This window comes from Scomber scombrus, chromosome 1 (genome assembly GCF_963691925.1).
Source record: "Scomber scombrus chromosome 1, fScoSco1.1, whole genome shotgun sequence".
In the NCBI taxonomy this organism is placed as follows: domain Eukaryota; kingdom Metazoa; phylum Chordata; class Actinopteri; order Scombriformes; family Scombridae; genus Scomber; species Scomber scombrus.
The window spans coordinates 32,461,941-32,486,808 of NC_084970.1; the positions used below are offsets into that span (position 1 = coordinate 32,461,941).

General features: G+C 41.0%; 2 protein-coding genes across 3 annotated transcripts in view; one reads left to right on the forward strand and one right to left on the reverse strand.

The window, feature by feature from the left end:
- Positions 1-366: 366 nt before the first annotated feature.
- Positions 367-3,107, forward strand: dbx1a (developing brain homeobox 1a). Its single transcript, XM_062418921.1, has 4 exons — positions 367-691; positions 802-903; positions 2,476-2,678; positions 2,823-3,107. The coding sequence occupies exons 1-4, from the start codon at positions 367-369 to the stop codon at positions 3,105-3,107; spliced, it is 915 nt and encodes a 304-aa protein (XP_062274905.1).
- A 500-nt stretch (positions 3,108-3,607) lies between these two features.
- Positions 3,608-24,868, reverse strand: part of nav2a (neuron navigator 2a) — a 61,381-nt gene continuing 40,120 nt past the window's right edge. For both annotated transcript variants that reach the window (XM_062438113.1, XM_062437846.1), the window contains 19 exons: positions 23,440-23,492; positions 20,417-20,440; positions 19,940-20,014; positions 16,802-16,885; positions 16,562-16,685; positions 15,700-15,899; positions 13,464-13,636; positions 13,179-13,332; positions 12,381-12,570; positions 11,972-12,072; positions 11,762-11,857; positions 11,320-11,497; positions 10,126-10,361; positions 9,102-9,253; positions 8,471-8,542; positions 8,130-8,326; positions 7,918-8,036; positions 7,184-7,381; positions 3,608-6,476 (listed from right to left, as the gene is read on the reverse strand). In XM_062438113.1, coding sequence (XP_062294097.1) covers positions 6,351-6,476; positions 7,184-7,381; positions 7,918-8,036; positions 8,130-8,326; positions 8,471-8,542; positions 9,102-9,253; positions 10,126-10,361; positions 11,320-11,497; positions 11,762-11,857; positions 11,972-12,072; positions 12,381-12,570; positions 13,179-13,332; positions 13,464-13,636; positions 15,700-15,899; positions 16,562-16,685; positions 16,802-16,885; positions 19,940-20,014; positions 20,417-20,440; positions 23,440-23,492 — 2,552 coding nt within the window. In that variant the 3' untranslated portion in view covers positions 3,608-6,350. The remainder of the gene's footprint in view (positions 6,477-7,183; positions 7,382-7,917; positions 8,037-8,129; positions 8,327-8,470; positions 8,543-9,101; positions 9,254-10,125; positions 10,362-11,319; positions 11,498-11,761; positions 11,858-11,971; positions 12,073-12,380; positions 12,571-13,178; positions 13,333-13,463; positions 13,637-15,699; positions 15,900-16,561; positions 16,686-16,801; positions 16,886-19,939; positions 20,015-20,416; positions 20,441-23,439; positions 23,493-24,868) is intronic.

Genomic DNA, 24,868 nt, shown 5'->3' on the forward strand with positions numbered 1-24,868 from the left:
GCCAAACAAAACAAATTGAAAGGAAAGTGGTCAACATGCAAAATTGATGACTGAGTCTCTTTTGTGGTGAGGACATTGTGTGTTGCTTGCTTATGAAGTCTAATGCAATCATAAATTGCGTCCGCCGGCCAATCAGCGGCCCGGGGGATGCAGCATGAAAGCGACCCATTTGGAGAACTTTGTTGAGCCCCATTGTTGGAGCTGTCAGCCCTGAGAGGAGGGTCGAGGAGGGGAGGGAGGGGGGGCATGCTGCTATAAAGCTCCTCTCCCCTGAGTGAGAAAACCAGAAGAGTTCGCAGACATTCACACGACGTATTCTCTTCCAGCTGACACACGGAGTATTTCAGACATTTTCAACTCGGGACCATGATGATCCCAAGCGTCCTTGCGCCTCCGGCCTTCTACCCGGGTCTGTACCGGCCCGCCGCGTCTCTGCCCCTCCACCAGACCCTGCCCAACGTCTTTCCGACGCACTCCAGCTTTCTAGTGGAGGACCTGCTGCGGATAAGCCGACCCGCCGCCTTCTTAAACCGGACTGTTCCCTCAGTCAGCGCCTCCCTGCCCACAGACACCACCACCATGTCTTTCAGCCGCGAAACGTGCTCGCCAAAAACGTCACTGCCGAGCAGCAAGGACCCAACTTTTCTCAAGTTTGGAGTGAGCGCCATCCTCGCACCTTCACCAAAGACCGGTGAGTAGACAAGCTCCTCTGTGTTTTCCTCTTCCAGTTTGAGTTACTTTGCACCTCTTTGGGATGATTTTGATGATTTTTTTTAACATGTCTGATGTTCCTCTATACAGTTTCCTCACACCCCACAATCCACCATCTGCACTCCAAGACCTACCCCTTCCCCTGCTTTGACGGAACCTTTCACCCCATATTCAGGACGCCTTATTTACCAGGTAAGCAGCAACTTTTACGCACATGATCTTTATAGACTGATCTCTTTTGAGCCCTTTAGAAAACTGTCACAACTAATTGCATTTAGATGTAAAACGCTTTCCCCCCTACCTGTCATATATTTCACCCCAAACGACACAGAAATGATACAAACAGCCAGAAAAGAAGAAATCACTGTCTTATTAATGGGGACCGCTGGCTCTGGCCCCTGCCCGGGACCCACCCACCCACCCCCTAATTAACCAATTATCCCAAATCGTCACGCTCTAAATTTGAGGCGGGGTGGCGAGTTATAGTCCCCCCTGTTTCCCATTGGGGGGCGTTTTGGCATTTCCCCGGCCCCGCGTTTTCCCACAGAGCCCGGGGGGCCATCGGTCCGCTGTGGCGGGCAACAAAGCCTTCAGCACTGTGACCAATTTGGTCAGCTCCCACCGGGCGAACCACCCACACACCCTGGAGAGTGACTTTTACCAGGCGGGCCAAAGGCGTGAACCAGTCATGCACTAATTTCCCTATTAGGCGCTATTGAGAGTTTTCAATATTCTCACAAGACCACATAGCGCGTCCTTGTTCCTGATTCTGCTGCGGCCACAGGGCACTTACAGTCAGGAGGAAGTCCAATCAGCTGTACGCAGAGAGGAAAAGTGTCTTGCGTGGTGCGATTTAAAGTTGGGCCGATTTTTAAAAAGCCCAACTGTATGAAAAAATGTCCCAGCTGGGGATGTTTTCCCTCTCTATGCTGCACAGCTCATAGGATAGGTTACCACTGACCTCCAATCTTCTCCCTCTCTGTGCCCTAAACGTTCCTCTATTCTCCAACCGGGCCAATCATCGAGGTGAGATAAAGAATAATCTCTTAGAAAAGTCTATAAAGTCGCTAGTCCGTGCTTTCATTCAGAGAAATCATAATGGAGATGGAGTCTTTTCATGGGCTCAGCTGAATGCCTCAACAAAACAACTCCAGCGTCCTGAATAGCTTTTCGTGTTCATTTAATGAAAATGATTTGAGGGCACGAAGAGGGAAAAAAAAAATGCGCCATTCCCCTCCACTCCCCCCTCTGAGCATCAGTATTCTGGTATGCAGTTGTGTTTAGTTTGAAAGTGTAAATCTCCTTTTGTTGCGATAATATATGGCCTTCGCCGCCTGTCCAGAGTCTTTTCTGCGTTAGTTCATTACTACACAATTACCGTTCACGGTTTATTAACTCCTCTATCCGCCCTCACAGGGTTCCTTAAAGGATATGCTACCTCTTTACCATACCAATGCAGTTGGGGACCGGCCAATGTGCTAATTAGTCACCTCGTGCCATTTCACTCAAAACGGAGACGTATTGCTCTGCTCTAAAGGAGGAAGACTTTCAATAATAACAGATTAAAAAGTATGCCCCTAAAGAGGAATTATTATATTCATAAGGGGCAATTGTGATGCCTGAAGAGTTTTCAATTGAGATTTAAAAAGCGTTTTTCATTCCAGCTACATGATTTCTTCTCTGTGAACACTTTTTTTAAACTGAAATTTTGGCAAAGAAAACAAATCTAACAGGTGCCAATCTATTTTTGTGTTTGTTTTGCAGCATCTTCATCTGTGGTTCCCATCCCCGGGACTTTTTCATGGCCCCTGGCCGCAAGAGGGAAACCCCGGAGAGGGATGCTAAGGAGGGCTGTGTTCTCTGATGTGCAGCGCAAGGCCTTAGAGAAAATGTTCCAGAAACAGAAATACATCAGCAAGCCAGACAGGAAGAAACTGGCTTCTAAACTTGGCCTAAAGGACTCACAGGTAAACAATTTAACAAGTTCTTACAATTGTTTAAAACTGTAAAATATATCATGCGTAATCATGGCGCGTAAAGCTACTTTTACACATTTAAATCCACCTGAAAGCAGATTTTTAACTCACACGTCTCTCCGTCTCTGTCTACAGGTGAAAATCTGGTTTCAGAACCGGCGGATGAAGTGGAGAAACTCCAAGGAACGGGAGCTGCTGTCGTCCGGTGGCTGCCGTGAACAGACGCTGCCCACCAAAGCCAACCCGCACCCAGACCTCAGCGACGTGGGCAAGAAATCCTCAGCAGAGGATGATGAGGAGGAAGAGGTGTTCAGCAGAGAGAGTGTGAGGGTGGCAGGCTCCAGCATATCCTCTCCCTCTCTCTCCAGTAAGCACTCAGACTTTTCAGAGTCAGACGAAGAAGAAATAACAGTATCTTAATTTATTTTTTTTAAAGGCGCAAATATAGAGATATAACCTATGTTTTGTTTATATGAGACTGTGACCAGATTTGTAAGAAGCTGCCACCCTGAAACAAAAGACCCCATAAACATCATTGTTTAAAAAAAAAAAAAAAAAAAAAAAGTTTCACTCTCTGCTTCTGAGACACAATTTGCTGTTTTGCACAGCTTCGTTCAATTGTACAGTATTTTGTACAATTTTGTATGGAAATTTTATGCCAAGAATACTGAGTTACTTTTACCTTGACCTTAAATAGAGTTGTTTATTGAAAAAAAAATGTAGCTATTTCGTTAATAATTTATATGAATTTGTTTAATAAGTATGTTGTATTATGTGGTGTATATATGTTTATTTCACACTTTTTGTACAAATACCAAATAAAATTGTAAACAATTTCCAGTCATGTGTTTTTATGTTGTTTGGGAGAAAAAAAAGAAGAAAAAGAAAAGAACCATAAAACCAAATTCAATCATAAATAATCATTCATTTTATTGAATCACAATAACTTAAGACTAGTACAGTGATATCAGATTAAATTCTCCGAGCCCTGGACAGACCAGTGATGACAAACAGCATCAATCTGCTCTGATGTAAAGAGACTGTACACAAAATACTCCTTTTTCAAGTACTGTAACAAATCAGCTAGAAAAATGTAATCAAAATGCTGGAAGATAATCCACTATTTACAAAGTTTTTTTATGTTACATATAAAAATGTACATAGCAAAGAAGGCTAAACATTCGAGTTTGTAAGTAATAAACTTGATAGACCGACCAAGTCAAATGCTTTCAACGACACATCTCACACCTCACACCTCTCAGAGCAGGCTTTACACAAGACAGAGAATCAGTCTCTCTTTGTGCTTACAAGGACCATAGCAGGAAAGCCTCAATAAAATACACAGACACACACACATATGGACAAAGAACGTGGGCCACAAATCCGAAAAGTCTTCACAAATCTGGTTCCATGCTGTACATCTCTAGGCAGTGCTGGAAACCGCTCGGGATGGGGAGGGGGTAGGGGTAGGGGTTGGGAGGGGGATGGGGGATGGGGGGGGGGTGACACAAACGCACATTCAGCTTTTGGCTTCCACTTGGAGATCAGAATGAACGTTGCATAGAATCGGTGACACAAAAACACTGAAAAGCGATGGGAAGCCTTGCTGGGCTACATGACACCGACTTTTAAATGTCTACCTGCCGTTCCCAGAAGGCAGGCTGGGAGGTTTATAAGAAGGAAAAAGAAAAAAAAAAGTACAATATTCTTTAATTTATCAAGCCACAGAACTGATGTCAAACTGTTGTACATTTTCCATTCAAGCACAAGTACCTTTTTTTTTTAATATCTTTAACCTCCGATTAATTATATCACTATTTTAAAAAAGCAGCATATACACTAGTTTTCACTTGATGAGTTCAACATGTTTGTTAGGACAATATCGTTCATCACAAAATCACATAAAACAGACGACGAGTGAGCGTGATGAAAGACAGTTAAAGGATGGGAGGATGAGGTATAATAAAATCAACATATCTTTAACTTCACCCAATCAACCCGCAAAAGTTTTAGATTTTGAGCACCAAAACACATCTATATATATTTCTTTTTTTTCTTTTTTCTTGCTAGTGGTCCAAATATTTACACCAGCTTCTCAGCACCGGGTTATACATGCATAAAACTTTATATTTAAAACCCCAAAGTGCTGTGTTTCGCATTCTCTTCAATCCCACGGCATTGGTGTTTTCTTGATATGATGACCAAAAAAAAGGTCGACGACGCTCCTCGACAACTTGGAGGGTTCGGGAGGAGAGACGACTCGGAGCCCTGTAAGTTTACAGCCATTTAGACAAATAAAGAAAATCAGCTAATGCACATAGTCTGTTTTTTTTTTTTTTAGAAAAAGAGTAAGGCATTGTTTGTATGAATTCAGTCCAGCACCAAAAAAAGAGATTTGTGCTACAACAGCCTGTTTGGGCCAATGTGCATGGAGACCTCAGAGGGTTAAGGGGTCAAAGCAAGAACTCAGAGGTGGTAGAGGCGATTATTTGTGTAATTAGACAGAAAGTTTACTTCAAAACACAGATAGAAAAGACATTATGTCAAACACTGTAAAAAGGAACTGTTAAAAGGATCAATCTAGCCACAGTGAATGCTAATTTCCAGTTTGTGCCCTCTCCTCTTAAAGTGTTTTGTGAATTAGATTTTGTCCTATACTTAAACTTGCTTTGTAGAATTAGGTATGTGTGTTGTACTGTGTAAGTAAAGCTTTTTTTCTTTCAATAGATCTGACTAATTTCTGCATTTACAGATCTGTGTATCAAAAGAAATTACAACATGTCAACCAGGACTATGGTAAGAATTTCAGCTTGTCTCCATTTCTTTTCCCTGCTGAATTTGACGTTATAATGAGACGATGTTGCTACAGCGTTACGATAGATGGCCATGCTGAAAAAAATCTCCATTTTCAACTGAGAATTTTGGCCTTAATGCAATTTGGAGTTGAATAAAATCAAATGGTTTCAACAGTTTAAGAGTTTTTTAGAGGTGAGAGCAGGCTGCTGGATATCTGAACATTCACTTTGGCTCATTTCACCCCGAACAACCAAACAGGCAACCTCAGCCACAGAGGAGGAGGAAGAGCAGCGGTTCATCCATCCATCCATTCATCCATCCCTCCAGCCAGCGGTAGCAGCCTCATCTACGATCTCAGCAGCTGGTAGCTCAGGCTTGCTGATGCTCCAGAGACGAGAACCGGTATCACCATCTGCAGGCAGCTCGGGTGCACTGCAGTCTGGCCGCACTGGGAGCAGGATGATGCCGCTCAGTGGAGGATGGAGGACTCCTGGCTGGTGTGCTTAGTGTGCTAATGGCTGATGATGGCTGGTGATGATGGTAATGACGCCTCACCTACAGTGAAAGGCTGTGTGCTTTTATTCTGTCTGAAGTAGATGTCAGGCTCCTGACAGCGGAGCCACGGGCCACAGCGGTGAACAAAAACAAAATTAAACAAAACAGCGCAGTGCAGTAGAAACTTTTGTTGCCCGTTTTTTTTTTTGTCCTTTTTTGAAATATTTGGGTTACCTGCACCCAAATTAAGGTGGCTGGATTTTGTGGCATTGAAATTATACTCTCCAGTTCTCACAGTGAGAACAGTTCTTATTATTTAAAAAAAAGAAGTTCCTCCTGAAGACTGATCCCAGTGTTGCATTTTGAAGTCCATCACAATGTCGACTCCAGCGACGAGTCCAGGATGTCGTCCTGGTGACTGTTGCTGTTGGAGTCGCTGTCGTAGCTCTGAGGGCTCGATGACGTCGCCGCCTCCTTCAGACGCATCAGCATGTTCATCTGAGGGTAGAAACAAGTGTCAGTCTGATCCAGATGTACAACTCAGATGCAACTGTCTCTCTCTGGATGGTTTTAACAGATATTAGCTTGTATATCATATTTCAACTTGATATATTGTTTCATTTTTTGTATGTTTTCCACATCAAAGTAAATGACGATTTGTGGTTTAAAGGGGGCGTCATGTGCGGGACTACTTCTTGGCCAGGTGCAGTGACTTCTAGTGGTTTCAGCTGGTTGCCTGGCAACCTCACAATGAGAACTGACAAGACTCCAGGAAGCCACTGCAACCAGTGAAGAGTTGTTTCTACACCTTTTGTAGATTAAACTAACGAAATATGAGTTTTAGAGGTTCTGGTGGGCAGATTTGATCTTTTTAAATAAGCCAGGCTGGCTATAGCTTTATAATTATGGTATAGACAGAGTAGCATCCATATCCTCATGTAGCAAATAATCAATTTATGGAGATGTTACTAGTTCCTTTTAAAGCAGGTATCTCCTCTGACTTACTTTTACAGAATGAGGACAGGACCTCTAAACCTCTGAGAGATGTTGAATAGTCAGGTGAGCTAAATTAATCATAATGTGGTATTTAACAAGTCATATGTTATATAGCTCGTTTAAATCTGGTCAGTTTGCACTATATTTTTTGTAACAGGTTTCTTTTTTTAAGAAATACATTTTACATCTTCATTTGTCTTTTTGCTCACCAGTGGGTCTGCGTCGCTGTCGCTCTGTGGCGGCTCTTTCCGGACTTCTCTCGGTGCAGAGTAGCCATCGAACCCGACATCCTCTGGCCGGAGCTGCAGCAGCGGGGGCCAATCGGCCGGAGTGGATGAGGCTGACCACGGGTAGCTGTCAATCACCCAGGCAGCAGGATCCTCCCACGCAGCCCTGCGGCCGTACAGCTGCAGAGAGACAGAAGGCGAGACTTAAATATACTAGAAGATCCTCTAAAGCAGATGTAAATGTTAATGTTTTGGACTTATAGGACTGGCATTTCTAAGTAAAATATCAATGACAGCAGGTAGGAATAAAAAAAAAAAATGCAATAAATTAGTTGAAAATAAAACAAAAAAACACAACAGTAATAATAAATTAACACAAATGAACTTATTATATCATAAAAGTAAACACAGAACACTGCTACCTAATTAAATCAGATGCTAAATACACACAGATTAGGAGTAAAAATTGAATTAATTTCACTTTGATGAACATAACTCTCCATATAATTCTACTTCTTGCTGTTATACTCAAACTCATTACGCCTCTGCCTCATTCTGACCTCATTTATCTTCATAATGTAAAATTAGTTTATTTGTTAAAGTTAAAAAAAAAGAGAATGACAATCCCAGAAGTCTCATCAGTAGTTATTTAGCCAGAGACTGATCTGTCCACTGCTTTTATACATACACAGACAAATTATGTGTGTAAATGTTACCTGCAGTCCTTCTCGTACAGCCTCCAGCATGTAGGGGATGATGGAGTAGTTCCAGAGATCGGTGAACCAAACCCTGGATCCCTCAACATCCATGGGACATGACAGGAAGAGACGAGGTCCTGCAAACAGCACAGCACAGAGGTGAGACTCTGGTTGTTTCCACACTCACTTTTAATACCAAATCTTTCTCCAATTGTGCATCGTCCTCTTACCGATGGTGACGTCAGAGGAGCTGTGTGTCTCCAGGAAGCGGTTGAGATGGTGCCAAACCCGTGGCATCCAGTCGATGATCTTCACCAACTCTACGTTGCGCGTTCGGCTGCCGATCTCCGTCTCGATCAGCTTCCTCCTCAGGTAGCGACCCAGGAAGCCTTTCACTGGCTCCATGTGGTTGGCACATAGCACCCATCTAATCCAAAAAAAACACAAATGTACATCAGGACTCAAAAATATCACACAGAGTGGAAAAAATGTATTTAAGGCAATGTAAATCTTTATTCATGTCAAATATCTAGCAGTCAGGAGGGAATGAAGTATGTTAACAGCAGTTTACCTGAAGTTGTGGTGGAGCTGCAGGTTGGGGGCTGATGATGTGGCTTGACTCATGGTGCCGATGATATATGGGCTGAAAGGAGAGAAAAAAGTGACTTACTGTCCCGTATAATCAGGATAATCTGAACGTGACATTATGTTCTTCTATATTTAAGCCAGTTGTCTTGTTGCTTTTAACCCTTACAGACTGTTCAGGTCAACTTTGACACATTTTTACACATTTGAAAGCAGTAAAAACACCCTTAACATAATTATTTTAGCCTGAAATGTTATGACTTTTTCCACAATGACACATCATATACAAAAACATTTGAACTTTTTTCAAGATTTGACTGTTATTTATTCAAAAATAAGATGGATTCTTTACATTCAATAAAGCATTAGCTTAAATCATGTTTTAAGTAACATTGAGCCTTTAATATAGTGTGATTGTGGATATTTTTTCTCCTTAAAAATATGTCGTAAAACCTAAAGGGGTTAAACTAGAACGCCATATACAAATATACACCTTTTTTTTAACAAATCTGCATATTTTCACTCACTACTATGGTAATGTAGTGGATGTGCATCAAATTTAAGCAAACATTTAAAATTGTTCATCTTGTTTTCTGTGTGTGTGTGTTTAAACTGACCAGTGCTGGTAGCTGCAGTTGAAGAGGCCGTTGAAGATCTCTCCCAGGGAGCTGACATGGTGCAGGTTATCCAGGATGACCACCAGAGGGCTCTCTGCCCCCGAAACACCGCTGCACTGCTCTGCTAATCCTGACAGGTACTGACGCAGCTCCTACAGACACAGAAAGAGAGAGAGCATTTAATCATTGATTTTTATGTGGAGCATACTACAACTCAGACCCTCTCTGGCCTCTCGGGATGTTTAGATGATTAAAGGTTAATACTGAATTCAGATCTTAATATGATTTTAATTGTCCTGATGAGGTAAATTAACCACCTGCTGCCCTAATTTGGAGCTAAATGACCTGACAAGCGCTGGTGTCAGGACTAATTAATTCACAAAGCGCTTCATGTGTTCAATGCTATTTAATACAAACGAGCAGTGTGACAACTTTAAATGTAATACTGGTTGTTAGCTATTTCAAATTGAATTGAAAATGTATAAAGTCAAATAATCCTCACAATACGGTATATCTGAAATGAGAGACCTGCAGTTTATCATACCTTATATGTCTTACAATAAATCATTTATTTGGTGACATAACAGTAAACAAGAAATTATAATGTCATCAAACTTAAGCGTGCACATTCCTCCAAAGTCATATTGATTTTCTGGGATTTTAGTACATTTTTGGATACATTATTTTTTAACTTTACACCTGATTTGCACATCAGAATTTTATAGCCTGTAATTTAATAAACATAGATAGTTTATTCTCGAGAAGTAGTTTTGTTTATAACTTCCAGGGTCTCTTTTGTAATTAATGAAGAGAATTCAATTAAGCTTTTAAAATAGAGCATTTCAGGAACAGGAAAAGTCTGTTTGACTGATTAATTCAATTATTATCTCCAAAACTAAGCAGCCAGTATGTTAAATGATGTGACCCACCAATATTTACTCTGTAGTGGTTATCTAAACCATTAAGCCTTACTCCTAGACTTTTTATAGCGTGCTAGCATCCGTCAGTGTTTGAGAGCCCTTACCTTGCTGGACTTGTGGTCCACGTTGAAAGTGACGACAGCGTGCGGGGTCAAAGGTCGCCCTTCGAGCAGCAGCAGGTGTCGAGACAGCTGATTGGCCAGGTACGTCTTCCCCGTGCCGCTGGGACCCGACAGGATGACGCGTCTGTGCTCCTTCAGCAGGGAGACGTAGCGCAGCAGCATCGGCTTCGGGATCAGAGTGCCGAACACCAGCGAGTCCACGTTCCCCGTGCGCACGCCTAGACACACACACAGACACACAATAACAGTGTTATTCATGTAAAGGGAGACGACTGGTTAAGATTCAACTTTATTTATATAGCAAAGTGTCCAAAGTGTTTCACACAGAGGAAGAACACACAATAAAAAAAAATAAATCAGAAATACATGGTCATAATATACACAGTGACAATTAAACAGAAAGCTAGAGAGTAAAAGTAAGTTTCTGGGGGGAAAAAATACTTTTACTTTTTATTTACTGGTATTATTAAATAGCACTGTTGGTCAACTATAATCAATTCTAGGTATATCTAACTTAGATATACCTAGAATTGAGGTTATATTAGATTCTAACCTATCCGGCTTTTGACAACAAGCTACATACATGATTATCATCCACATAATCTAATGAATAGTATAAATAATTTTAGACTAAACTATGCTTTATCAATTAAAGCTATCAAATACAGTTTCAATGAGTCATTTGATTACATTTTCCAGACCCAAAGGTGATGTCTTTAGATGGTTTATTTTGTCTGACCAACTGTCCCAGATGTTCGATTAATAATGATATAAAACAGAGAAAAACAGCAAATCCTCAAAAGCTGGAACACACAATGCTTTCCATTTTTGTTGAATGACTTAAACTGTTGGTCAATTTGTTTATTTTATTGATTTAAATTTAATTTAAATGGCTGCCTCAAGATCTCCAAAAGTCTCAGTATCTTGTTTTTTCTGACAAGACGTTCTCTTAACTAACTTCATTGACTTAATTCATTTACACTTATTGTAAAGATCTGCATTCATGTTGGTCCATTTATTCAGGGTTCAGTTATCCTCTTTAACAATGGGAGTTTTTCTCTCTCTGTGTTGTCAACAGACTGTTACAGATGTAGAAAAGTGATAACCGTGTAGACAGACTGGCAGCACCAGCACAACGTTATCGTTCGTGTTGTACGCTTGACGTGGCGTCGGTACCTTTGAGCTGGATGTTGATGGTGTTGCTGTCTCCCACCAGGTAGCCGCAGGGCAGCAGCTCGGGCGTTTGGGCGGTGCTGGGGCTGCTGGGCCGGTGGATTTCTCCGATGTTGTATCCCTCCACGCTGTCTGAGCTCAGGCCTAACTGGCTCACCGGGTCTAAGTGGCTGGTGTACTCCTGTTGGACAAAAAGTCTCAGCGTTTAGAGGATGTTGTTGTGATGTTTTTAAGCTCTAATGCTTCTCTGGTTTTAAATGAACATGTGAGATGGATAAAAAACTGTTTTGTCTTTTGTTTGTCGTGGTAGAAAAACCTGAGCTGCCAGTGTTAAAAGTTCAACATATTCAAGATCTTCAGGACTCTTAGATATCTTTAGAAAACATTAACCTGTCTTTAAAATAACACTGATGTACGATCCTGTATTGTGGCTGTCCCTGTTTACCTTGAAAAGGCGCCGGACCACTCCATCCAGAACGTCCCACTTGGTTTTGCCACTCACACCAATGCAACCGATCAGGAAGTGACGAGACCGGCCGTCCTGCGATGGAAAAACACAACTGGGATAAACCACCGAAGCTCCTACAGAAGCAGCTCAGTAACAATCTTAACCAACAAACAGCAATTTAAGTTGTATTTTTCCATCAGGTCTCACCTCTCCCCACTTGCTGTCTTCGTCCAGGCTGACGACCATCTTCACGTGTCGGCCCTCCTTCCTCATCCCTCCCTCTCCGACGGTGTCGTCCAGCAGCATGTCTGACAGGACAGCAGAGCAAAGTCACATGAGTTTCTGCATTTCTCATGACCTCTCCATTACAGAGAGTGTGAAAAAAAATTTAACAGCTGATTTGAATCACTCAAATGACAGAATTGCACATTTTAATTTGCTTATTTTAGGTTTAAGACATCCAGATACTCCAGAGATCCAACTATAACTATCTGACACACATCATATGTCATCTCTTTATTTGAGGAAACTATCCCCTCTCTGTCTACATTAAGCAAAGCATATTCAGATTCTCTTATAAATGTACCAGGAACTGTGTACTGCAGCTCTGTCTTACCTAGACTGGTGGACTCGCTGGTGGTGAGGTTAAGGCTGTGTTGGGAAAGCCCTGGCCCGGGTCCCTGGATCTGGCCGTGTGTGTGAGGAGGAGGAGGAGAGGATGAGATGGAGGCCTGGGAGCCCGCCCTGCTGCCCTTGTTCTCCACCTTCAAACGGTCATTCTCTGACTTCAGCTTCTCGATCTGCAGCTGCAGTCACGCACACACACACAAACACACACACACTGTTAAATGTACTGTACCATGAAAAATGTACCGTAGCATGAAAAACAGCTTTCAAATTTTACATTTTGAACTTTGGTTATAGCTCCTGTGTGCTGGTTGAGAGCTCAAATTTTAACCTGAAGATGTTCATAAATTACACCGTCGTCAGTTCAATTTAATGTAACTACTAATGCAAATAAAACAGCTCAGCTCAGATACTTACTACTTCTTTTTTTTTACAGATGGAAAAGTGAAAGTTGAATATGGTCAAAATCATCAGGTTTAAATTTGTCTGTTTTTAATTTCCATCATTACATTTTACGTCAGAGAAATGAATAAACGTTGACGGTGGAAGCAGCAAGCACATTTATGCTTTAAAGGATGAATGAAAAGCCACACTCTCTAATCAGTGATTTCACAGCTGGCCGTCAAAGCCGAACCATTATTGTGACATCACTGATTGGGGTGCGGCCAAAAATGACAGAGAGCTGTGCAGCAGTGACTTTCTCAACGCTGTGATTTAATTACACCTTGTAATGTGAATGACTTTGATATATTTGAGTGTTTGGTGTGGCTTGTATGCATCCACAGACCTGCATGCGGTTCATGGCCTCTCGGAGCTGATCCAGCTGATGTGCGGAGCTGAGAGCCTCCAGGCGGATATCGGTCAGTTTCATCTCCTTCTCCCTGAGCTCACTGCGCAGCTGCATCACTGTCTCCGCCTCGCTGTCCAAACACTCCGACAATCTGTACACACAAACACACAAACAGCACAGAACACAGTTTACATACATGAGACACTGTGATTCAAGCAGCAGTAGTGTAACTTATAGGCACAATAATCCTGCAGTCACACACAGATGTTGATGTGTACGTACAGCGTGTTGGAGTGTGTGTTCCTGAGCATGTGGCCGCCGGCTGTGGAGCTGTGGTGGGGCAGCTTCGGAGAGGACGGCAGCGACGAATCCGTCATCTCTTCGATATCAGAGTGGGAAGAAGCCGATTTAGGAGATTTCTTCTTGCTGAAGGCTTGTTTGAAGGAGCTTCGCAGCTGCAGGTAGGAAACATTTAAACAAAAGAGAAAGGAGGTGGTGAGCATGTGACGAACACGCTCACAAAAACATGCGGCTGAGAAGGGAAGAGGAGGACTGTGCCGGGAAAACTAGAGGAAAACAGATGTGAAAAAGTGCAAGTGAGTCACAGGGAGAAAGGGAGTTATGGGTTAATCGTCTTATGACTTGAGCTCAGCTCTTAACACTGTGTGTGTGTGTGTAATGTGTTACGGAGACAGAATTTATTTCAGGTTTTTTGGACTCAGCACCTGAACAAGTTATGAAAATATTTTACATTTTAAATATTTACTTTCTAAGCTGTACTTGCCCATTAAAAAAAAAAAATCAGAATATTTTTGGTGAAAATCTGTAAAATAAATAAATAAAAAACAATGAGCCATATAAACTACTGTATATTTAACGTTTAGGTAAGACCTATATTAAAATCAGTTTGATTTTCTGATATTTTATGAGGTTGTGTTTAAAAGATGAATCCACCCTGAGATACTCTTACACTCGTATTGACATGATTTAATGAGTTGATAATGTTTGACAGACTCCTGGGTTTCTCTTTTACTCCATTAGAGTAGAAATTGCTCTGAACCCAAAACACGATGATAATGACTGATGTTTTATTTTCTTTTGCCTGCAGACGAGTAGCTACACTGGCAATGAACCATGTTTTCTTTGGCTGGTTGTACAAAACCAAACCACAATTAAACACAATCATTAATATCCTTTTTTTCTAACAGTGTTTAAGTATTTCAGGGTGGATTTTTTCCTTTAAGAGCTGGCTCAAAGTCCCATAAGACTTGTGTCAAGTGTTAAAGGGGAAGAAGTGCTGGAGAGGACAGGAAGGGCACTACAGAGGCAACAGAGGACAGGAGGAAAAGAAGGAAAAGGAAGTTAGTAACCTAGAAGAGGTGCAGAGGTTAGGCTGCTCTGTTTCTTTCATTTCACACAGCGTACCATTCTTACCTCATAGACCTGCCACATGAAGCGAAGCAGAGGAAGACAGAGAGACAAAACAGCACATGTTCATATGGGTTCGGGTTGTGTTAATGTGTTATGGAAGGACGGAGATTAAACTAGAGGCCCCTACAGGACCAAAGCAGATTTGATTTTGACTTCCAGGCAGCTGGGAGCTAAATGCTACATCACAACCACCATGAAACCGAGGGTCTTTCATGATCCATTATAAACTCCTCAACACTCGCAGCCCCTATACACTCCACATCACACACGCTGTATGAGCACCTGCACGGAGAGAGTCTCCTGTGGGGTCTCATCTACACAAACTCTGACAGCTGGAAGCACATCCACACACACACACACACATATACATAGGGTAGTTTATTATCACTGTGACATAAAGCAGGAAACTCTACACGAGCTCACGTCTTTTAACAGCTACCACGAAGCACCACACCGCTCCTGCTAAAACTCAACAACATAGGGATCGGATGGTGACGGCCACAGGCGGCTAACACAACATGGTTTCAGGCTACAGGACAGAAGAAACATAAGAAGTTGCGTACTTCATCTTCTCTGACTGATCCTCCGGTGCACAAAAAAGTCTTTAAACAACAAAAAGGAAAAAAAATAAAATTCATGTCTGAAGTTGATGCAAAATGTTTTGTTGTATAATAACTAGTAAAACACAACTACCGACTGAGTTAAGATTACAGTAGGACTAAACTCTACCTAATGAGCACTGGTGGTAATTTGCAGATCAAAAGTTTCAAAAGCATTTATATTTTTAAGTGTATTTAGAACCTGTTTCACATTGAAATATAGTTATTTACATACAATTATAATCAAAATGTTCACATCTTTTGACCTGCAAATCACAGTACAGTCTTTACTTGTTATATGATTGGACTGAATGTCATATGAATCCTCAGTGTATTCACCTTTTCCCCAGTGAAAGATGCCTGAAGAGGAAACCCAAACATGCCAGATCAAAACACACGTGGACATTTGCCAAGAGACAGTAACAAAAACATCAAACCACAATGAGTCCTGCCTTATCATTATCATTCTTCGCTGTCTGGCATCTTACCCAGTTCTTCTTGTTCTTCTTCTTGTTCTTTGCGTCAGAATCCATGTTGGAGCCCACGCTGGAGTGGCTGGTTGCGCTGGCGACGCTGCTGACGCTGTCGGAGGAGTGCTGCCTCCTGATTCGCAGGTCTGGCTGCTGATTCTGCTGTTGATGATGCTGCTGCTGTTGTTGATGTTGTTGTGTGCTGCCGTTAGTGCCAGCTGAGAGGAGACAAGCAAGAAGTATGTTTTTCATGATATATCATGTTTCATGAAATATCAAATATCATCCACTTGGTGTTAACACTTCTGGACATGATCGAGGTTTTACTTTGCAATCAGAAAACTTTTCTTTAGAGGAGTTTATGTCTTAAATTCTTTGTCCAGTTCAGGATATTCCTCATTTAACAGCACTACTGATAACAGGTGAACTGGGGTGTCATGTCCTCTAAACTCTAAAAGAAGAGTTTTAGTGTGGTATGAATGCTTTCATACTGTTTCAGAGGCTTTTCTAATACAGAAAGTAGCCTGCATGTTGTTCAGAGCTCAAGAGTTAAAACATGTTATTAATAAACTGGTCTACTAGGCTTGTCCAGACCTACAGAAAGTATTTGCCAGATCAAAACTTTATCTTTTCTATCAATAAAACATTCTGGATGCATATCCTGCTGTCAGCATGTAGTATTTTTGCATCATGTGTCCTGTTATAGCTTTTGTGATGCATCGGTCCATTAAGGCGACCATAAAAGAGCACAGGAAGATGCCATGTATAGTAATGCAAATCAATTCTTATTATCTACAGTCAGCTTTAAAGGTACTGGCACACAATTCAACCAGTATCAACTTAAAAATCTCTACTGGATGAATGCAGAGTTTGTCTGTACCTGTTCTCTCTCCTTTAGGTGTGAGCTCGGGTGTGTTGATGACTCCGTTGATAGCAGCCTGAGCAACAGCGTTCTGCTTCTTCAGCAGCTCGATGGTCTTCCTCAGCTCGTTCAGCTCCGAGTCCTAACACAGGGGACATGACGAGAGGATCAGTCCGACAGATCTACTGCTGCGACAGTAAACTTACACTTTGGTTTAACCGACTGTGCTGCACACATATCAGAGGAGCTGTTTTTCACCTTCTGCTCTGCTGTCAAGGTGAGGCTCTTCAGTCTGATGGTCATGTTGCCCAGACTCTGCTCGAACGCTGCCACCAGGTGAGCCTGCCGGAGAGACATACGTTACAAGTGTTTACTACATGCAGTGGTCACAAACATCAATTGAAAAAGCAAAATGTAAACCAGAAGGCAGATCTACAGCCTCATTAGATGTTAAAGTTGCAGATTGGTTAATTTAATGAGTTGATTTGTTAACGAAATACTATATACATCGAACACTCTACGCTCCATATGTCATCATTTCCAACTAGTATAAAAACACAGCAAAATAACGATGGCTGAAGAAAGACACATCTTCTAGTTTCTGTTTTCATTTTTACACATCTGGTTAAAAAACACAGACAGATGTTGAGACAAAACTTCCTCAACTTCACAGGCTGAGATAACGAAAATTTAAAAATGTTCCTAATCTAATATCTTCAATCTGCTAAAAATAGTAAAACATTTTTCTCATAAACATCTTCTACAGATGTATCTATACTGAGAGGAATTCAGCCCAGAGCGCATCTCAGTGGTTTCCCCCACCAGCTGCTGCTGCTCCTAGAGGGGTAAAAGATGCCATGGGAGAAGAGTACGCTCTCCAGAGGCTCATTTCCTGACAACACAGCTTAAATTACTAACTGCAGAGAGCCGACTGGGCTGCAAATGTTGGATTGGAGTAGATTAAAGAATATAAAAGGGAATGACAACATCTCCACTCAGCTGTAAAGCAGAGACCTTGAGCAGGGAAAGTGAACCTAAACAGGCTGCAGTATCTGAACGTCTGGATCTGAGATAATGTGAGCTTGGGGTTAAAACCCAAACATGACATCAGTGAGGTAACTCTCATACCAAAAATAAAAATATACCCAAACCCAAATAATCATGCAAAATAATAACAGAGTGTGATAAGTGGTTGTCTTCTGTAAGTTCCCACACTGAAGACATCATCTTTCCCATAGCTCAACCCATTCATTCCTTATATGGTAAAAAATAGTCCTGATGACAACATTTAGTCATTTTCATGTTCTAACTTGGACTGATGGACATCTGGCTGAGGTAGTTTACACTGTGTGTAGATAAAGTGAGAGAAGTCTGTGGGTCAAGCTGAGAGAGGAGCTGCTGTTGTTTCTTTATTTGTACTTTATAAATTGACTTTAACAACATGAGTTTAAGGCAGGCGGGACTGGGTGCAAATAAAACTGCTTAACGTCCAGTTTTACACCTTAATTTCCCCTTAAGTAACTTTACGGTTGTTAAAACTAATCTAATATCACACTGCCTGACAGTATAGTTTATATTCTGTTCAGCTTGTTCCAACTCTTAACTGAAGCTGTTCACACTGATTAGAAATACACTAAACAAAGTTGGTCATGGTTGCACTGTGAAATCGGAACTATTTTATGTCTTTTGTCTTACATTTTATACACATTTCCTTCAAATTCAGTGTGAAATAATTGGTATTATTGAGGATTCACAACTAGAATTTAAGAAGTTAAATCAAGTAGGACAAATAGATTTCAAAGTAACAACTGTGGAAATTCAAAGACATGTAGAAGATCAGCATCATATGTGAGAAAAACTACAATAATGATGAAATGAAGTGAAAAAATTTGCTGTGCTGACCAGTTTGCCTCTATTTGGATTGCAGTTGGAGTTAACACTCCAACTACTCCAACTAGTAGGTGAAGTCTGCTGATTCTTCACTTTATTAGGCTTTAGACTTAACCCATAAATAGTCTGCAGATGCCCGCAGGATGTGTGTGTGTGTGTGTGTGTGTGTGTGTGTGTGTGTGTGTGTGTGTGTGTGTGTGTGTGTGTGTGTGTGTGTGTGTGTGTGTGTGTGTGAGTTGAGTAGCGTGTTGACGGATGTGTGATTCAAGCCGTGACTCTTTGCAGCAAAAGATGTTCTTAGATTCTCGGCCTCGGGGGCTTCGAGGTGTGTTCAGATAATTCATCCGTCTGTGGTGTGTAATCAAATATTTGAACAGAGCCCCCCCCCCCCCCGACACACACACACACACCCTTCATCCCACCTCCTGACCCCCCACTGCCAGATCTACTGTATCCTATCGGTGTTTTTCTTTCAACACTAAACACCACACCTTCCTGTATCCAGGCGTCATTAGCTGTAAATCTTGAGTCCACATCTGGGACAGTCCCCTCAGCAGTATGCCGAGACTTGACTCCCTGCTGTAATTTAATACCTTCGCCTTCCTTCCATATCTCTAATCCGCAGTTAAAACACCAGCGTGCACCGACTCCGGTAGCCGATTACAGGCGGAGCGTGGCGAGACTTGTGCAATACGGAGGGTAGAGTGGCAGAAAGGATCGTGTCTGGAGACGCTCGGAGAGGTTTTCTGATGGTTCTGCCAGATGTAAAATTACACCTTCTAGGAGTAAAGTGCTGTGTGAGAGCTATCTGTTCAGTATTTGATGAATATCACAAAATGTTCTTGCCAAATTTTACAGCTTCTTAAAGCCGCGTATGTCTTTTGCCAGAACAACTTAAATTTTTGTCTACGTCAAGTCATAACATTGATTACAGGCATTTTCTGAAATTATTTTGTACAAATACAGTAATTACATGCTTTTCATTTTCACTTTCAACAGCTCATAACTGTATTAGAGTTGGAATTTACACCTTCAACAGATCAACCTATTGATTTTTTTTTTTAAATTTTGCTTCTCTTTTTTTCATCATACTTTTAAAAAGAGTCACATTTTCGAATCCAGAAAAATGATGATGTTTTCCTCTTTAAATTGATGTCAATATGTCTCTGATGTGGTTCATAAAGTAGTAAAAAAAAAAAAAAATAACAGTATAAATATTAATGGATTTTAGTTATTTAACTAATATATTGTATACCTCAATATTAGATTGGTATAAAATCATGTCTAAAATCATTTTTAGCACATTGACTAAGGCTGTTTTGATTGAAACTGCACAGTTTTTAATAAGCATGCTACTAATTATTTTCTTGGAGCGATTAACACTAGAAGGAAACCACAAAATATGTTTGTTCAGGACTCTCTCTGTGTGTGTGTGTGTGTGTGTGTGTGTGTGTGTGTGTGTGTGTGTGTGTGTGTGTGTGTGTGTGTGTATACTTGCTCTCTTACATTGGCACTCAGCTGTGTCGTCAGGGCGGAAACTTTTTCCTGGGAGGCATCCAGCTCCCGGCGTAGTTTGCGGATCTGGGGACGTAAAAAAGCCCAACATCAAACAGCATCAAGACAAAAGCATAAATACCTGTTTCATAAAAGCATGCAAAGCCAAACAGGCATCACACATACACACGCATCCAAAAAATATACAGTAGCAACAAATGAGGGAGGCTCCCAGATTGGAGCTCTGATATGTTGACTCTTAAGAGATGAAACATAGCGGATGCATAAAAGAGCACATACAGGTGTACACAGGTGTTCAGAGAGAGGAACAAGGGCCTGTTACAGGGTCAGTCACAATACTGTTACACGTGTAACTAGATACAACTGTGAAAACGCCCCCGTGTTCCAACAAGTCCGACTACTGCACACAGAAAATTAAAGAGCTGCGAAAACACAGGATGGCAGTGTGGTGGGCGGGTCGATGCTTACCTCCGATTGAGACTTCTCCTCGTTCTGTAAAAACAAACATCAGAAGAGAAAATCATTAGAGGACGCGCTGACTGAATCCTGACATGCTTTAATAAAAAAAAGAGGAGCAGTAGAAGCAGCCGGAGGTCAGACTGCACATGTCCTGACTCCTGCTTGATTTATTAGCTCCATGGAGACGAGCTTTATAAACTGTAGAGGAGATTGTCTGGTGTAATATGTCTGGAAAACAGAGATATCCTCCTGAAGGCATTTCACTCACATTTTTGTGTGCGTATGTGTGTGTGTGTGTAGATCCTTTTGTTTCCATTGGCTGCACACAGAACAATAGTAAGAAAAGACAGCAAGGGAAATTCATCGAGAGACGCCTGCACGAAAACAACACGCCCTGCTGCTGTTCATCACAACACAGCAACATGCAACACCCACAATTTACATGTAAACAGGCTGCAACAGGCTGCTCCTGGAAATGTTTCTCTTCACCTGATCAGAGCTGTTATTACTGAGCGGTCGACTGAAGGTTAAATTCAGTTCATTGTGGGACTAAAATTGTTCAGTTTTAAGCCTTTAAAATTTCATACTTTGATGCTGTCAAGTAGTTTCCACAATCACACAATCATTGTCTCAGTCTTGTAGAAAACTTGTATTAGTGGAATCATTTAAAAGATGTTATCTCTTTGTAGAGCTAAAAGTTTAATTGAGGTGTAAATTTACTGACATTGTACTTTTGAGGCAAATACCAGTATCATTATTTGAGAGTAAAAAAAATGAATATGAATATATCAGCAGCTTTTTTTTATTTATTTATAAAGATCTCCAAAATGCGATAAAGACATGATTGGTGGACAAATTATGTAGTGAGGACACAGTTTTAAATGACTGCTAATATATCTTTGGTATGTCCGAATTGCAATTTTCTTTTCTTACCTGTCTGCCAACAGACACTGATACATGTATCTGTGATAAGCTGAGCTCAGCTGATTTTAGCTGTTCGATATATATCAGGCTCCAGAGTGGAACCATGCTTTTTGCAGCTAAATCTTTTCATCAGGATGCAAAGTGATGAGACAATATGTAAAAAAAAAAACTGATTTCAGTGAAATCTGCAAGAAACTTTAGGCCATGAGAAATCCTGAATTTTTAAGATCTAAGCTATTTCTTAACATTGTTGTTGATAAGACAACTTTTTTTTTCATGAACAAATCTGGCTAATCTATGCAATCTATTTCATCAAGCACTGCACATTCTGATGCATATTTATAATATTAAAATAACAAATTCAGAGGATTATGTAGCCTTGTATGTGCCTCTGGGTGCAGTTCTTTCATTTTTTTCTTCTCCACATCATCTCTCTGTGACAGAAGCAACAAAGCAGAAAAGTTGATAATTAATGATTTTTTTTGTCCAGCACTAAAACAGGTTTCAACAGCCTAATATGTCTGTGCTTGTAGACCTGTGGTGTTGAAGCACATGTGCTGTGTCGCATGAGTGGATGGATGGTTTACAAAGTGCCATCTGTCTGCACACTCAACCAGAGCTGTCAATCACACACATATGACCAGCTGATCCTCGGCACACAAACAGAGAAAACCTGTCTGTCATGAAGAGGCAGACAAAACAAAAGTCTGAGCATGACACAAAATCTTGGACCAGCACTTCACAAACAAGCAATACCATCAGTTATCCACATCATGGCAGCTAAACCAAGTGTTTACATGCCTTTTCTTTTTAAACAGAAAGGAAAGAAAAACAAAATCTTTGGGAAAAATATGCTACATTGGCTACGGTACAATTGGTTTTCAGATACAAAGCATCTGATGGCACATGAATGCACATTTGAGGACATGTCAGCATCAGACAGCAATGACATCTTTACATTATATCCTATATGTTTCACTTACAGGAATATTTAACTCCAACAGAACACAATAAAGCAACATAATGAAGCACTACTGCACCCTACAGTCCTCTTTCTCAACCCTACCGTTTGCTGCCAGGATGTGACGGTGCCCGTCAGAGATAAAGTCGCCATCATTTTGCCTCCACTCTCTTCTCCCCTCAAATCTGTGACTCTCTGGCTCAAAGGACCATCCAGTGCAGAGCAGAGATCTACTGTCTGAGAGTTTCTCTGCTTCACCTGCCCAGGTGAGTAAACCAGCCCACAGAGGGAGGAGCATCTGGCTCTGACTGGCTACTGTGTATATGTGGGCTGTCCCAATGTATGATCTCTGGATGGATTAGGGGGGTAAATGTGTAACAGCAAAATTGCCTACTCAAATACTGAGTATTTCATAACTTTGAAAGCAACATGAAAAACTGGTTGTTCTGGTTTCTATATGAGTTGTGGAGCTATGTGAAGTGAGCAATACTTGCTGCTTTGTAAAGATTTTTTGAAATGAGATGTTGAAATGTAGAAGCCACGATCGTAAAAGCTGTCAATATTTGAGGGTCATTAACATGCCGTCATAATGTATCTGCCGATTTTGAGATGTCTCAATGAGTGAAATGTCTCAACAACTATTGGACGGATTGTGATGAAATGTGGTGCACACATTCATGTCCCCCTCAGGAAGTTAGATCACTTTTCATCCAGCTCCAACATCAGATCAAAATGTCAGTTTATCCAGTTATTTGGTGTATGTCCAAATAAATCAAAACTAATACCATTACCATCAGCCTCACCTGTATCTGTGCTAATTATCAAATGTCAGCAGTTGGCTCAAACCATGACTGTGCCTAATTGTAGCTTCACAAATCTCCCTGCATGGTTATAGACTAGAGCATTATCTGTATCATCTTGTTGAAGAATCATGACTGAGAAATGTGCTGTGTGGGACAAATTGAAGTTAAAAAAAGTAAATTGCACTGCCCCCTGCTGGACAAACAATGTACCTGCAATATAAAATGTACCTGAAGATGCAGTAATTAAAGGTAAAGCAGTGCTTCAGTTTTAATATTATACTCTAGGTATTGTTTCCAAAATACCCAACCTGAATTAACTCTTGATGTTTTGTGTGCACACTCACCGTGGAGTAAATAGAAGAAGTGCTGGAGACCAGAGACAGGGATGATCCATGAACTGAAGAGACAAAAACCACAAGTAAAAGTGGTGATTAGAAAAGTACACAACAACATTAATAAGACTGTAAACAGACCCCCCACTGTCTCCCAACACAACCCACCCATCCAGCTTTCTGCCCACCCAACAGTGTTCCTTCCGCCTGCCCCGACTTGACTACCCGCCTCCTCCCGAGTATAATGACTGCAGCTCGGCAGTCGTAAAGATAAAACTCCTACACGTTGCAGTCGGACTGTGGCACAACTAATGACAGACTGAGCATTACTCTGCTAATGACTCAGCCGCTAATCGTACATCAAAGGCTGAGCCACAACGCCAGCACTGTTTTCTGCCTGGGAGCAGATTAGAAAAAGGATCAGGAGTGTGATGTCATCAGCCGCACAGAGAGGTTGTGCTGATCCCCGACAGATTCATTCATTCACCTCACAGGGAGCAGACCGAGGTTTACTGAGAATTTACTTTTATCTCACTTTGGGTCTAGAAAGCGAGGTGAGCTGGAGGCCACATTAAAGGAGAATATTGATTCAGACTCACTGCTGTGTGGTTTGGATTCATCAACCAGCTTCTTAAATCAAGATTTTTTTAACATGTCGTCATTGTCACTGTTTTGTATTAAACTTAATTGTACAAGATGACAGATACACAATCTTGCTCCTATTTCTTCCTGTAGATATCAGGCGATTGGCGTCAAGCAGGTTATAATGTAATGTAGCAGAGGACGATAATCGATTTAGTATCTTATGTTCTGCAATATGTTCTGTTGTGACTTGAGAGATGATCAATAAACTGGAACTGGAGTTATTGTGTTCATCAATCATGGGTCATTTTGTGGTTATTTGCTGCTTTGACTTTTCTGTTAAATCCAGTTTATACGGGATAAAGAGATTCTTCCTTTATTACAAACATTGTTTCTCTCAGTTGTCTGTTTCTTGGCTTTTCAACCCTTTTCAATTTGTGTCTGTTTGACTTTTTATTTGTACGCATGTGTACATAATGTTGCAAGTGAGAAAAATCTACTTTTTTCTAGAAAATAGAGAAGAGTGAGAAAAATATATCATATCAGTGCATTTTCATGGTTTGTTTTGCTCCTTAGTTACGCAGATAGTGGTGTATCATTGTCAATATATGAATAATCTTTATCAGAGCTTATGGAAAAACCGTAATAGTCATAGCATTATTGCACTGAGAGTTTAATTTAAATTAAAACAGGTTTCTTCTTGTTCACTATAATGCATTATCCATATAAGTTGTTTTGAATGAAAGCATATAATTCAGGCCATTTTTCTTCTAAAAAAGCATTTTTTTAAAAAAGTTCTCAATAACTTCAGCCAAGATTACTATGAGCAGAAAATAGGAGCTTTTACATCAGAGTCTTT